Source organism: Lithobates pipiens, unplaced genomic scaffold (genome assembly GCF_037356315.1).
Source record: "Lithobates pipiens isolate NorthernLeopardFrog02 unplaced genomic scaffold, aLitPip1_a1.2 Scaffold_8, whole genome shotgun sequence".
Classification (NCBI taxonomy): domain Eukaryota; kingdom Metazoa; phylum Chordata; class Amphibia; order Anura; family Ranidae; genus Lithobates; species Lithobates pipiens.
In genome coordinates this window covers 260,350,224-260,365,324 of record NW_027507903.1, presented here as the reverse complement: position 1 = coordinate 260,365,324, position 15,101 = coordinate 260,350,224, and the positions used below count along the sequence as shown (strand labels likewise).

At 45.8% G+C, this 15,101-nt stretch overlaps 1 protein-coding gene across 1 annotated transcript in view; it reads right to left on the bottom strand.

Annotated features, from left to right (window-relative positions):
• The window catches only part of KITLG (KIT ligand), a 104,898-nt gene extending 89,998 nt beyond the window's left edge, over positions 1–14,900 (bottom strand). Inside the window, exon 1 of the mRNA XM_077471267.1 lies at positions 14,670–14,900. Within this exon, the coding sequence (XP_077327393.1) occupies positions 14,670–14,684 (15 nt within the window). The 5' untranslated portion in view covers positions 14,685–14,900. The remainder of the gene's footprint in view (positions 1–14,669) is intronic.
• Positions 14,901–15,101: the final 201 nt, after the last annotated feature.

The window sequence follows — 15,101 nt, the reverse complement described above, 5'->3', positions numbered from 1 at the left end:
CCCCCTGGGAATTCATCCAGCATTGCGACTTCCTCATCTTCCCGCTCCTGCTCCTCCACAGCCTGATCAATGACACGACGCAATGCACGCTCCAGAAAGAAGGCATAAGGTACCATGTCACTGATGGCGCCATGGCTGCGACTGACCAGTTTGGTGATCTCCTCAAATGGCCGCAGAAGTCTGCATGTGTCGCGCATGAGCAGCCACTGGCGCGGTGAAAAAAAACCCAGCTCCCCAGAACCGTTTCTTTCGCAGAGTTCATACAGGTAGACGTTAACTGCACGTTTCTGCTGGAGCAGCCTATCAAGCATATAGAAGGTTGAGTTCCATCGCGTCGGGCAATCGCAAATAAGACGTCTGACCGGCAGATGGTGTCGCCGCTGAATGTCAGCAAGGCGAGCCATGGCCGTGTAAGATCTTCTGAAATGGGCCGAGATTTTCCTTGCCTGCCGCAAGATGTCCTGGACCCCAGGGTATTTGACAAGGAATCGCTGCACGACCAAGTTTAAGACGTGTGCCATGCACGGCACGTGCGTGATTTTGCCCTGTTTCAATGCGCTAAGCAGATTGGCACCGTTGTCACACACCACTTTACCAACTGTCAAATTGAGCGGTGTTAGCCACTCATCTGCCTGTGAACGCAAAGCTGAAAGGAGTGCCGGGCCAGTGTGGCTCTTTGCTTCCAGGCACAACAGACGCAGCACGGCATGGCAACGTCTCACCTGGCATGTGGAATAGGTTCTGGGGAGCTTGGGCGGTGCAGTGGAAGAGACGCTAGCAGCGGAAAAGGAGGAGGCAGCTGAGGAGGAGAGGGAGGAGGATGGAGTAGGAGGAGGAGAAGAAGAGTCAGGCCTGCATGCAATCCGTGGCGGTAAAACCAAATCTACACGGGTGCCACGGGTTACATGCTTGACGGCCGTCAGAAGGTTCACCCAGTGGGCAGTAAAACTGATATACCTTCCCTGCCCGTGTTTGCTAGACCACGTGTCTGTGGTCAGATGTATCTTGGCACCGACACTGTGTGCCAGAGATACATTCACTTGCCGCTGAACATGGCCATATAGCTCTGGGATGCCCTTCTCTGAGAAATACTTCCTTCCTGGGACCTTCCATTGTGGTGTTCCAATGGCCACAAATTTGCGAAAGGCCTCCGAGTCCACCAGTTTATATGGCAGTAGTTGGCGGGCTATGAGTTCTGACAAGCCAGCCGCCAACCGTTGGGCAAGAGGGTTATCCGGCGTCATCATTTTTTTACGCTCAAACATTAGGCCCACGGAAGCCTGCCTTTTTGCAGAAAAATGTGAGCTTGGCGTGATGGAAGGTGGAGTGGAGGACAATTGTGAGGAGAGAGGAGAAGGAGAAGTAGAAGACGAGGCTGGACGGTGAGAGCCTGCAGTGTGGCTTTGTGTGTTCCGTTGCTCCCACTGGGCTCGGTGATGGCTGCTCATGTGCCTTCTTAAGGCGGTCGTCCCTAGGTGAGTATTGGGCTTACCGCGACTAACGCGTTGACTGCAAAGATTGCAGATGGCAACGCTATTGTCAGCAGCGGACACGTTAAAAAAAGCCCACACTGCGGAGCCATGTGCCGGTGTCCTGGGAGCGCCAGATGTGACCGTACATGGTCGATGACTCGCTCCTGATACATTTGCAGTCTGCTTTGTCCCTGCTGTGCAATGTAAGTCATTGCTGCTTCTCCTCCCTATCTGCTGGTCCATATCTCCCTCTGAACTCCCCTCCTCTTCCTCTCTTGTGGGCACCCACGTGACATCACTAGACACGTCATCATCAACGTCACCTTCCCCACCGCTATAAGTAGAGTAGGCAGCAACACCGGGGACCAACCTCCTCCTTGGGCTGATCTGGGTACTGGCGTCAGACTGCTGAGTAGCGCTTGTTGCTACCTCCTCTTCCTGATCCAATACCAAGAGTGGCTGCGCATCAGAAATGTCCTCTTGATATGGATCGGAAAATAATTCCAGTGACTCAAGCGGAAGGTATGTGGTGGTGGTGGTGGTGGTCGTGTTGTTGGTGGTAGTGTCTTTGGGGGTGCACATAGCAGAGAGTGAAGAAGAGGGTGCAGATCGAGAGGATGAGGAGGGTGCAGAAGAGTAAGGCTGAGCGAGCCACTCAACCAAGTCTGGTGCATCCTTTAAAGTAATTGAACGCACCTTCTGCAACTTCCCAATTTGGCTCAAGCCTGTTGCTCCTGCCCTACCCCTACCACCCCTGCGGAAGGGCCTGCCTCTTCCTCTGCATGTCATTTTTTAAATGACCCTGTGACAAAACTCTTAGTCCCTATACCGCTGAAGGACTGCTGCAGTATAGGTGAGCGGTCAGCAGTGGTGCACGTCAACCCTATCTATTGTGGACCTATAGCGGTCCTTACAGAACAGCAGACTGTACCGCACTCAAGCCTATGTACCGTAGCACCCTATACCAAGTTACCAGTCCTTATAAGAACTTTTGTGGACCAAGCAGGTTGTGTATTAGTGTTTAGCAGACTGTACGTCAGTCCCTATACCGCTGAAGGACTGCTGCAGTATAGGGCAGCGGTCAGCAGTGGTGCACGTCAACCCTATCTATTGTGGACCGATAGCGGTCCTTACAGAACAGCAGACTGTACCGCACTCAAGCCTATGTACCGTAGCACCCTATACCAAGTTACCAGTCCTTATAAGAACTTTTGTGGAACAAGCAGGTTGTGTGTTAGTGATTAGCAGACTGTACGTCAGTCCCTATACCAATGAAGGACTGCTGCAGTATAGGGCAGCGGTCAGCAGTAGTGCACGGCAACCCTATGTATTGTGGACCGATAGCGGTCCTTACAGAACAGCAGACTGTAACGCACTCAGGCCTATGTACCGTAGCACCCTATACCAAGTTACCAGTCCTTATAAGAACTTTTGTGGACCAAGCAGGTTGTGTGTTAGTGATTAGCAGACTGTACGTCAGTCCCTATACCAATGAAGGACTGCTGCAGTATAGGGCAGCGGTCAGCAGTAGTGCACGGCAACCCTATGTATTGTGGACCGATAGCGGTCCTTACAGAACAGCAGACTGTAACGCACTCAGGCCTATGTACCGTAGCACCCTATACCAAGTTACCAGTCCTTATAAGAACTTTTGTGGACCAAGCAGGTTGTGTGTTAGTGATTAGCAGACTGTACGTCAGTCCCTATACCAATGAAGGACTGCTGCAGTATAGGGCAGCGGTCAGCAGTAGTGCACGGCAACCCTATGTATTGTGGACCGATAGCGGTCCTTACAGAACAGCAGACTGTAACGCACTCAGGCCTATGTACCGTAGCACCCTATACCAAGTTACCAGTCCTTATAAGAACTTTTGTGGACCAAGCAGGTTGTGTGTTAGTGATTAGCAGACTGTACGTCAGTCCCTATACCAATGAAGGACTGCTGCAGTATAGGGCAGCGGTCAGCAGTAGTGCACGGCAACCCTATGTATTGTGGACCGATAGCGGTCCTTACAGAACAGCAGACTGTACTGCACTCAGGCCTATGTACCGTAGCACCCTATACCAAGTTACCAGTCCTTATAAAAACTTTTGTGGACCAAGCAGGTTGTGTGTTAGTGTTTAGCAGACTGTGCGTCAGTCCCTATACCGCTGAAGGACTGCTGCAGTATAGGGCAGCGGTCAGCAGTAGTGCACGGCAACCCTATGTATTGTGGACCGATAGCGGTCCTTACAGAACAGCAGACTGTAACGCACTCAGGCCTATGTACCGTAGCACCCTATACCAAGTTACCAGTCCTTATAAGAACTTTTGTGGACCAAGCAGGTTGTGTGTTAGTGATTAGCAGACTGTGCGTCAGTCCCTATACCGCTGAAGGACTGCTGCAGTATAGGGCAGCGGTCAGCAGTAGTGCACGTCAACCCTATGTATTGTGGACCGATAGCGGTCCTTACAGAACAGCAGACTGTACTGCACTCAGGCCTATGTACCGTAGCACCCTATACCAAGTTACCAGTCCTTATAAAAACTTTTGTGGACCAAGCAGGTTGTGTGTTAGTGATTAGCAGACTGTACGTCAGTCCCTATACCAATGAAGGACTGCTGCAGTATAGGGCAGCGGTCAGCAGTAGTGCACGGCAACCCTATGTATTGTGGACCGATAGCGGTCCTTACAGAACAGCAGACTGTACTGCACTCAGGCCTATGTACCGTAGCACCCTATACCAAGTTACCAGTCCTTATAAGAACTTTTGTGGACCAAGCAGGTTGTGTGTTAGTGATTAGCAGACTGTACGTCAGTCCCTATACCAATGAAGGACTGCTGCAGTATAGGGCAGCGGTCAGCAGTAGTGCACGTCAACCCTATGTATTGTGGACCGATAGCGGTCCTTACAGAACAGCAGACTGTACTGCACTCAGGCCTATGTACCGTAGCACCCTATACCAAGTTACCAGTCCTTATAAAAACTTTTGTGGACCAAGCAGGTTGTGTGTTAGTGATTAGCAGACTGTACGTCAGTCCCTATACCAATGAAGGACTGCTGCAGTATAGGGCAGCGGTCAGCAGTAGTGCACGGCAACCCTATGTATTGTGGACCGATAGCGGTCCTTACAGAACAGCAGACTGTAACGCACTCAGGCCTATGTACCGTAGCACCCTATACCAAGTTACCAGTCCTTATAAGAACTTTTGTGGACCAAGCAGGTTGTGTGTTAGTGATTAGCAGACTGTACGTCAGTCCCTATACCAATGAAGGACTGCTGCAGTATAGGGCAGCGGTCAGCAGTAGTGCACGGCAACCCTATGTATTGTGGACCGATAGCGGTCCTTACAGAACAGCAGACTGTACTGCACTCAGGCCTATGTACCGTAGCACCCTATACCAAGTTACCAGTCCTTATAAGAACTTTTGTGGACCAAGCAGGTTGTGTGTTAGTGTTTAGCAGACTGTGCGTCAGTCCCTATACCGCTGAAGGACTGCTGCAGTATAGGGCAGCGGTCAGCAGTAGTGCACGGCAACCCTATGTATTGTGGACCGATAGCGGTCCTTACAGAACAGCAGACTGTAACGCACTCAGGCCTATGTACCGTAGCACCCTATACCAAGTTACCAGTCCTTATAAGAACTTTTGTGGACCAAGCAGGTTGTGTGTTAGTGATTAGCAGACTGTACGTCAGTCCCTATACCAATGAAGGACTGCTGCAGTATAGGGCAGCGGTCAGCAGTAGTGCACGGCAACCCTATGTATTGTGGACCGATAGCGGTCCTTACAGAACAGCAGACTGTAACGCACTCAGGCCTATGTACCGTAGCACCCTATACCAAGTTACCAGTCCTTATAAGAACTTTTGTGGACCAAGCAGGTTGTGTGTTAGTGATTAGCAGACTGTACGTCAGTCCCTATACCAATGAAGGACTGCTGCAGTATAGGGCAGCGGTCAGCAGTAGTGCACGGCAACCCTATGTATTGTGGACCGATAGCGGTCCTTACAGAACAGCAGACTGTAACGCACTCAGGCCTATGTACCGTAGCACCCTATACCAAGTTACCAGTCCTTATAAGAACTTTTGTGGACCAAGCAGGTTGTGTATTAGTGTTTAGCAGACTGTGCGTCAGTCCCTATACCGCTGAAGGACTGCTGCAGTATAGGGCAGCGGTCAGCAGTAGTGCACGGCAACCCTATCTATTGTGGACCGATAGCGGTCCTTACAGAACAGCAGACTGTACCGCACCCAAGCCTATGTACCGTAGCACCCTAGACAGACCAAGTTACCAGTCCTTATAAGAACTTTTGTGGAACAAGTGAGTTGTGAATGATTAGCAGACTGCAGCAGAAGGGCAGCAGTCAAGTATAATATTCTTTCTATATTTGGAAGAAAGAATATTATACGTGTACAAGCCTATTACCGTACCACTGATACCAGTCCTGAAAAGAACCTTTGTGGAACTAATAGTAACAGCAAGTCTTTAAAATTATCCTCACTGCCTGACACACTGCTTCCTGCCTGTCCCTATACAAATTGGCAAAAAAGAGTAGGCTGGAACGATTAGCTGGAACAGCTCTTTTGTGGACCTGATAGTAACAGCTAATGATGATGATGATGATGATGATGAAGAAAGACTAATCTGGCTGAGCTGTCCCTAAAATAGCAGCATACAGCGCTCTGTCCCTTTATCTAAACTGACAAAAGAAACTCAGGCTGCTGACCTAACACCTATACCAGTCCTGAAAAGAACTTTTGTGTACCAAATAGCTAGCGTTTTCTCTGTCCCTACTCCACACAGGATCCTTTCCCTACAGTGACAGAAGAAAGAATGTAAAATGGCCACCGGATCGGGTGTATTTATAGGTTAGGGGGAATGTCCAAGTGTCCATGAGCTGTCATGTCTCAATTGGTTGTCCTGTAACACATGATAAACGTGTCACGAAAGGTTAAAGTTCTTGTATACATTAAACACGTAAGTCCGCCGGGGCGAACGACGGAAAAAGGCGTTCGAACCCGCGGACGGCGAAAGTCGGAAATTCGCCGCGAAACGACCGCCGGGCGAACCGTTCGGCCATCACTATTCCTGATACACTATATTGTCAAAAGTATTGGGATGCCTGACTTTATACACACATGAATATAAATGACATCCCAGTCTTAATCCATAGGGTTCAATATTGAGTTGGCCCACATGGATGAGCAAGTTTGGGGTGGAGGAACTTGACTGGCTTGCACAGAGTCCTGACCTTAACCTGATAGAACACCTTTGGGATGAATTGGAGCGAAGACTGTGAGCCAAGCCTTTTCATCCACATCAGTGCCTGACCTCACAAATGCACTTCTGGAAGAATGATCAAACATTCCCATAGACATACAGCTAAACCTTGTGGACAGCCTTCCCAGAAGAGTTAAAGCTGTTATAGCTGTAAAGGGTATGCCAACTCAATATCAAACCCTTTGTACTAAGACTGGTATGCAATTAAAGTTCATGTGCGTGTAAAGGTGTCCTAATACTTTTGACAATATAGTGTATGTGTCTGTTGAGCAATGTATTTGTATGACAAATATTCTGCTCTCTTTGTATTTCTTCCTGGTGTTCTTGCCAGTCCCTCTATTTTCCTATTAAAAACTGACTACACAAAGGGTGGTCAGTTTTCTAGCTATGCTAGGAACTCAGTTTGCTCTCCTCCAATGATCAGACTTCTGCTCACAGTGTATTGGTGTTTCTCCTCCCTCACCTCTCAATGCAGGGGATAGGGTAAGTAATCCTCTCTGTACCTCTACCCCCTAAACCTCATGATCATATAACCCTTGCAGTGAAAGGGTATTTATTTTTTATTTTTCCTGGTGTTGGCCTTAAAGTAACTGGCTTATTTTATACCACACTGCAAAACAAAAGTATTCTAGTAACCCTTGGCTGCCAATCAGAATTAAATATTTATAAGCCTGCCATCGGATAAACTGTGACCCTTTATCTAAAGCGATATAACAGTGCTCTTTGCTTTGTGTCATTACTAAAGCCATAAACCAGGAAAACAACCCCTTCTCTAGAATCATTATTAGGCCAGTAAAAAAAAAAAAAAAAAAATGATGCAACAAAACGGGTGGGACCTGTTCATTAAGTACAAATCTACGCATAGACCAAATCTGGCAGTCAGTTATTGTTTATAGAAAATCTTTGCATGATGCCAAGGCATTTTTATTTAGTTGGTAATACTACTCCATCCTGCTACATTAAATTGGTTTCCAGGGCATTGGCAGTCTTCGTATAGGAAAAACTTGCATAAGCCATTGTCAGTCATTAAGCAAGTTCATAATTCTGGGACCTGTTCATAAGTCAGAATCCTATTGAGGGAATTGACATTTAATTACTGTTCTGTAGATACACCAGGAAGTGAGCAAATTCCCCTCTTAATGTATTTATTTATTACAGGTATTTATTTAGCATCTTGCAGCACTAGGGTCATCAGTTCAAATCCCAACTACGACATGTATGGAGTTGCATGTTCTCCCTGTGCTTGCGTTAGGGACCTTAGATTGTAAGCTCCTTCAAGACGGGGACTGATGTGGATGTACAATATGTAAAAATTTAATAAGGTCCCTTTCACACAGCCGCCCTCTGTGGACAGATCCCCTTCTTAGTACAGATGGCACTTTTACGACATCCATGTCCATCCTGATCTTGTGATGAAGGAAAAATGGACCTGTGCAATCTTTGTGCCAGCAGATGTCTGTTTGGGATAGGAACCTTAGATTGTAATCTTGAGCACAGAGACTGATGTGAACGTACAATATATGTATGTATGTGTGATAGGGACCTTAGATTGTAAGCTCCTTGAGCGCAGAGACCGATGTGAACGTACAATATATTTATGTATGTGAGATAGGGATCTTAGATTGTAAGCTCCTTGAGCGCAGGGACTGAGGTGAATACACAATATATGTATGTATGCGAGATAGGGACCTTAGATTGTAAGATCCTTGAGGGCAGGGACTGATGTGAACGTACAATATATGTATGTATGTGAGATAAGGGCCTTAGATTGTAAGCTCCCTGAATGCAGGGACTGATGTGAACATACAATAAATGTATGCATGCGAGATAGGGATCTTAGATTGTAAGCTCCTTGAGCACAGGGACTGATGTGAACGTACAATATATGTATGCATGCGAGATAGGGATCTTAGATTGTAAGCTCCTTGAGCACAGGGACTGATGTGAATGTACAATATATGTATGTATGTGAGATAGGGACCTTAGATTGTACGCTCCTTGTACACAGGGACTCATATAAACGTACAATAGATGTATGTATGTGAGATAGGGACCTTAGATTGTAAGCTCCTTGAGCACAGAAACTGATGTGAATGCACAATATATGTATGTGAGATAGAGACCTTAGATGGTAAGCTTCTTGAGTGCAGGCCGGGATGCGAATGCACAATACATGTATGTATCTGAGATAGGGATCTTATATTGTAAGCTCCATGAGTGTAGGGATGTGAATACACAATATATGTATGTATCTGAGATACGGATCTTAGATTGTAAGCTCCTTGAGCAAGGGACTGATGTGAACATACAATATATGTATGTATGTATGTGAGATAGGGACCTTAGATTGTAAGCTCCTTGAGCCAGGGACTGATGTGAAGGCACAATATATCTATGTATGTGAGATAGGGACCTTAGATACTGGTAAAAAATACACTTTCCAACACAGCATTCTGAGACTTGTAGTTCACCAGAAAATGAGGAAACCATACTCAGCTAGCCCTTCTATCTCTCAAGGAAGCTCTTCATGGCAATTTTCAAGCTCACTCCATTTATCTTTTACAAGGATACAACTAGGACTTAAGACTTTGATAACTGATAATGCCTTTGGCCTCTGTTAAACAGGACTATGAAGTTTAACTCATTGCTTACACAAGGTCACTGACCAGATGTGGGCCAGGAGACGTTATTGGTCATTACAAACCGGAGGTGAAGTGTACCTCTCACCTCTGCCACATTCCAGCTTTGATGACAAACCCTGGCAAAGTTGTATTAGAAATCTTTAATCCTACCCTACTTCAAAGTTACTTTGCTTTAATACTTCTGCGAGTATTACAGGAATCATGTATCCGTTCTCCCATGAGGTCAATACATTCAAAGTGCCTGCACTTCGCTCCTGGATTCGGAAGGAATGAAGTATGGATAAAGGGAATGTTTGGCTAAACCTGTTTGAATGTTATCAGCTAAAAAATGTAAATAAAATACAGGAAAGCTGTAGATATGTGAAACTCTTGTTTATTTAAGAAAATACCTGTTTTACGAGGGTGCCCTTGACAGCCTTTTGTTTCACAGTATTGGCAGATGTGTTGTCATCTCCATATTGACAGACATTACAGTAAACGCACTAAATCAATGGCACTGCAAGACGTCTGCTGGTTCTAAATGGAGACATTGACTTAAAGTGCATTTCCAATTTTGGAGTTAGATTTAAGAAACCCTCGCTAATATTTGGCATGTGATGCCATTCACACAACATACCCAAAAATGTTCCAAAAAACATTCCTTACCTTTCTAGTTTTAAATTGTTCAAATGTTGTCTGGTTCCTCATAAACAGTCTAAAATTCACTTTGTGGGTGGCCCTGCTGCCAGCCACCCACCATCCTGCGATCAAACAATCAAAGGAGCCGGGGCAGAAAAATGTCAGCCAGACAGTGCCTGTATCCAATCTGCTGTAGGCGCTCTTCAAGTATTCTGGTGCCAGCTCTCAGAGTACAACAGCCACAGGAGGAGGTTTGTCCATCCGTGCTATGTAGCGTGGATGGAGGAATCCATTTTTGTTTGTTTAGACCGCAGACTGAATGAGAAAAAAAAAATCTAATAGTGTATGGCCAGACTGAATGTGCAATTAAGGGAAGGACTAAGGCTGGCCATACACAGAGTGAATTTCTTGGTTGCAGGAAAGAAATTTGCTTGATTCCTCCATCAACACAGTGTTGATGTGGGAATCCCTCCTGCTGGGCCATTGTCTTCTCCCGCTGCAGGGGCAGGAGAGGGCAGGGGAACCATGCCCGCTGGAAGACAGATTATTGCTGGCGGCTATGGCAACAATAATCACAAGAAAACCTGGCAAGCTGGTTGTACCCAAGTTGATTGATCGGTCAACTTGGAACTTTCAGCCTGCTCATACACAGTTCAAATCTCAGCTGGTTCCTATTGAACCATGAATGGCCTGCCTAAGAGAATATTTTTTAAAGTGCATTACTATTCAACATAACACCATATCCTTGAGAACTATTTATTTATTTATTACAGGTACTTCAATGTACATGGTGCTTTACATATATATTGCACATTCACTTCAGTCCCTGTCCTCAAGGATTTAACAATCTAAAGTCCCTAACTCACATTCATTCATACACACACTAGGGCCAATTTTTCCAGGAGCAATTAACCTACCAGCATGTCTTTAGAGTGTGGGAGGAAACCGGAGTAACCAGAGGAAGCCCACGCGTTTGCCTGCATCCGATCACATGGTACAAAAGTAGCATGCGATCTGGTTGCAGTGTATTTCCAAAGTAGTGCATGCACAGCTTTGTTTTGCGATGCAGTGCAATCTGAAACCATTCCACATGAATGGGCTCGATTTTCACCACACTGAATCGCATAGGATTGCGGCACGTGGCAATTCACAGTGTAACCCTAGCTTTAGCATCTAGTTTACAACTGATAATGAGATCTGCCAGCAGAGTACAGACAGGGTTAATTATGGTAAACCAGCTCCCCCAGTCCCTTACACAGAAGGGGAAAACTAGGTAGAATTTTTAAAACAAGCAAGAAGGCAAACAGCCATTTCTAAATATTTTGTAGTGTGTTATGTGAATGGAATCATGTAACAAATGTATAGTATATGTTATTGTAACAAATTTTAAGTATATGCTATTGTAACAAATTTAAAGTATATGTTATTGTAACAAATTTAAAGTATATGAAGGGATACATTGTAGCTATTGATAGGAAGTCCCATGTTTTTACATGACTGCTTTCCATAATACATAATGTGACTACTGCAAGTAGAAGATGTAGCTAACACTGATATATCGTATATAACTATGTATATATTAATTAACTATCTATCTAGAATTTAAAGTAATGTGTAGCTTTGCAATGCCCCTTCTTACAAATATCTGGTTTTACTTAGTGTTGAATAATGTTAATGGGAGACAAGAAAAAAAGTTTTTTTTTTGTATATATAGTGATGTATGTTTGTTCTCTGTATGTATTACATGGATTGCAGTGGATGACTGTACATTTTTGTGATTTATCTTATCTGCATCCATTTTATTCCCAATCTGCTCAAACACGCATGGAACTGAGTCCATGTAAAACGCAGGGGAACATCTTGCATACAGATGTATAGACTGTTAACCATGTGCATTATGTAAAATGCAATTCCTCTCTGAATGATCCCTTTTACTCCCAGTACTGAGATCCATTCCTTGTAAAAGTCTAAGGAAAACAACGAATGCCCCATACACACGGTCGGACATTCCGACCACAAAATCCATCAGATTCTTTCTGACGGATTTAGATCGTTCGGAACGAGGTGAAGTAAACATCGTACGACGGGACTACATAGAGGCCAGTAGCCAATAGCTTTCGTCTCCAATTTTTTTTCTGAGCATGTATGGCACTTTGTGCGTTGGAATTCTCTACGTATTTTGTTGTCGGAAAATTTTAGATCTTGCTCTCAAACTTTTTCCGTTGGAAATTCCAATGGAAAATGTCCGATAGAGCCCACACACGATCGGATTTTCCGACAACATACTCCGATCTGGCTTTTTCCGTCGGAAATTCCGACCGTGTGTGTGGGGCATTAGTGATCCAAAGTGTTGAGCCACATATACATCCAAGTGCGGACTACAGTAGCTGCACAGTACTGGGCCTGCACAATCGAATGACTGTAGCTATGCCCTTGCAATGAAATCTATACAAGGGATATATGAGCCATTTCTGGCCTCAGCTTGCTAAAATGCTATTTGCCTGACACCCACACCGGTCCTACAGCTTCAAAACTTTTCTGATATAAATAAGTATGCAGGACGGGAACTCAGACTTCACTTTCTGCTTACTTGCTTGGAGCCAAAGACTGAGAAAGTACAAGTGACAGCCAAGCAATTAGCATTTTTAGCAAGTTTTTAGCAATAGAATTTTCTTTCTGAACAATGTACTGAGAAATTAAAAAACAAGTGACAATTTACAATGCATATGATTTCCAAAGAGCAAACTCCTCTGTGGGTAAGGGTTTGCTCTTTGAGATATGTGTGCATGGCTGCACCCACTGTCATACAGTCCCAGTCCTGCCCAATGACCGGCGTGCACTGTGACATTTTACTTTTTATGAATGCAATATAATCATATGATCCAGGATGGTTCCTGCAGCAATGAAACTCTCTAGAAGTTACAATTGATTGACCTCTGGCTGTAAAATCACACAGACTTAACATTCCAGAAAACGACTGTCATAATTACTGAAGGATACAGAGAGAGCCACAAGGCAAATGCAAGTTGCTGACACTTTCAAACGGCGTCTTGTCCCAAAGTGCATTATGCATTGGAGGCTGCGGGGTTCACACTAATCATTTGACCCCACCAGTGTGCACTGCAAGCCCTCCGAATATTGAAGCCTATAGCAAGATTGCCTCTGGGGACAATGGAAAACCCACAACCTAAAGCCTGTTTTGCAAGAAGGATCTCCAGTAGGAGCAAAGCCAAATATCTCTCAAAAAGTACAATAGCAAAATGCAAATAGCAACAAGTCAGGCAAAAATAATCCCTCTCCTGTACTTCCCCTACCCCTAGCATTCTGTGCTCTGTGCCAGCAATTCTAAATACCCAGTGCTCTATGCCAGCTCTGTCCCTGGATGGTACCAATCCTATGTGCATAGTATTCTATGCCAGCTCTGTCCCAGGATGGCATCAATCCCATGCACTGAATATTTTATGCCACCTCTGCCCTAGGTTGGAACCAATCCTATCTATGCACTGAGTATTCTATGCCAGCTCTGCATAGGATGGCACCAATCCTATGCATGGGGTACTCTATGCCTGCTTTGCCCCTCAATGGCTCCAATCATATACTCTGAGTACTCTATGCCAGTTCTGCCCCTGGATAGCACCAATCCTATGCAGGGAGTATTCTATGCCAGCTCTGCCTTGGATGGCACCAATCCTATGCATGGGGTACTCTATGCTTCCTCTGCCCCTGGATGGCTCCAATCATATGCACTGTGTACTCTATGCTAGTTCTGTCCCTGGATAGCACAAATCATATGCGCTGAGTACTCTATGCCTGCTCTGCCTCTGGCTGTCACCAATCCTATGCACCTAGTACTCTATGCCTGCTCTGCCCCTGGATGGCACCAGTTCTATGCACCCAGTACTCTATGCCTGCTCTGCCCCTGGAAGGCACTAATTCTATGCACCCAGTACCCTATGCCTGCTCTGCCCCCCCCCCCCCCCATACTGGTACCAATTCTATGTACCCAGTGCTCTATGCCTGCTCTATCCCTGGAAGGCACTAATTCTTTGCACCCACTACCCTATGCCTGCTCTGCCCCCCATACTGGTACCAATTCTATGCACCCAGTACTCTATGCGTGCTCTGTCCCAAGATGGTACCAATCCTATGCACTTAGTACTCTGTCAGCTCTGCCCTGGATGGCACTATATCTATGCACCCAGTACCCTATGCCTGCTCTGCCCCAGACTGATAGTAATCTTATGTAATCAGCACACTATGCCAGCTCTGCCCCGGGATTACACAAATTCTAGGCACCCAGTGCTCTATGACAGTTTTTCTTCAGGCTGGTATTAATCTTATGCACCCAGTGCTCTATGCCAGCTCTGCCACAGGCTGATACCTAATCACCCAGCTCTCTACTTGGGTGGCATTTAAATTCATTGAGCTGCACATTCTCTCCCGGTCCTGGCAATCCTGGCATGCAGGCACTAAAACCCTGAGAGGAGTCCCTGTGCCCCCGACCGATATACTTCCAGGATACATGTGTGCCCAGGGCACACCGCGGGCACTGTCCATATCAAACTGCAGAGTGTACGTCCTGTGGTGGAGAGGGCTGCACACATCACTCCATACAACACCTGGATCGGTGACATGTCTGCTTTCCTGCCATAGTAATCCCCAACTACTTACTTTTGTCTTCTTCATAAGGAAAAGATGCCGCAATCCAGACCAGGGAGCTCGGATAAGATCCTTTTAGCTGTTGTGGAGCCCCAGCATATTTCATCTAATCCGTGCATTGGCTTTCTTGTAGTGTGCTGATGAGGAGGACGGAATCTCTGCACTGCTCCCTCTCATCTGCTGGACTGTCCGGGTAATCTCCGGGTAAGCCGCTCTCTAGATCATAGTCAGTGTGTCGGATTGTACACTATCAGCACTACTTATATGGGACACCGCCCCCTGCTGGAGACACGGCCGAGCGACACGCCCCCCCACTGCCTTATATGGGACTCCAATCCTCGGGAAATCATCTTCATCAATCATCATCAGCACTATGGTGGATGGGACTACATACTACTACACATCGCACTATATACCTATACTATATATATATGTATATATATA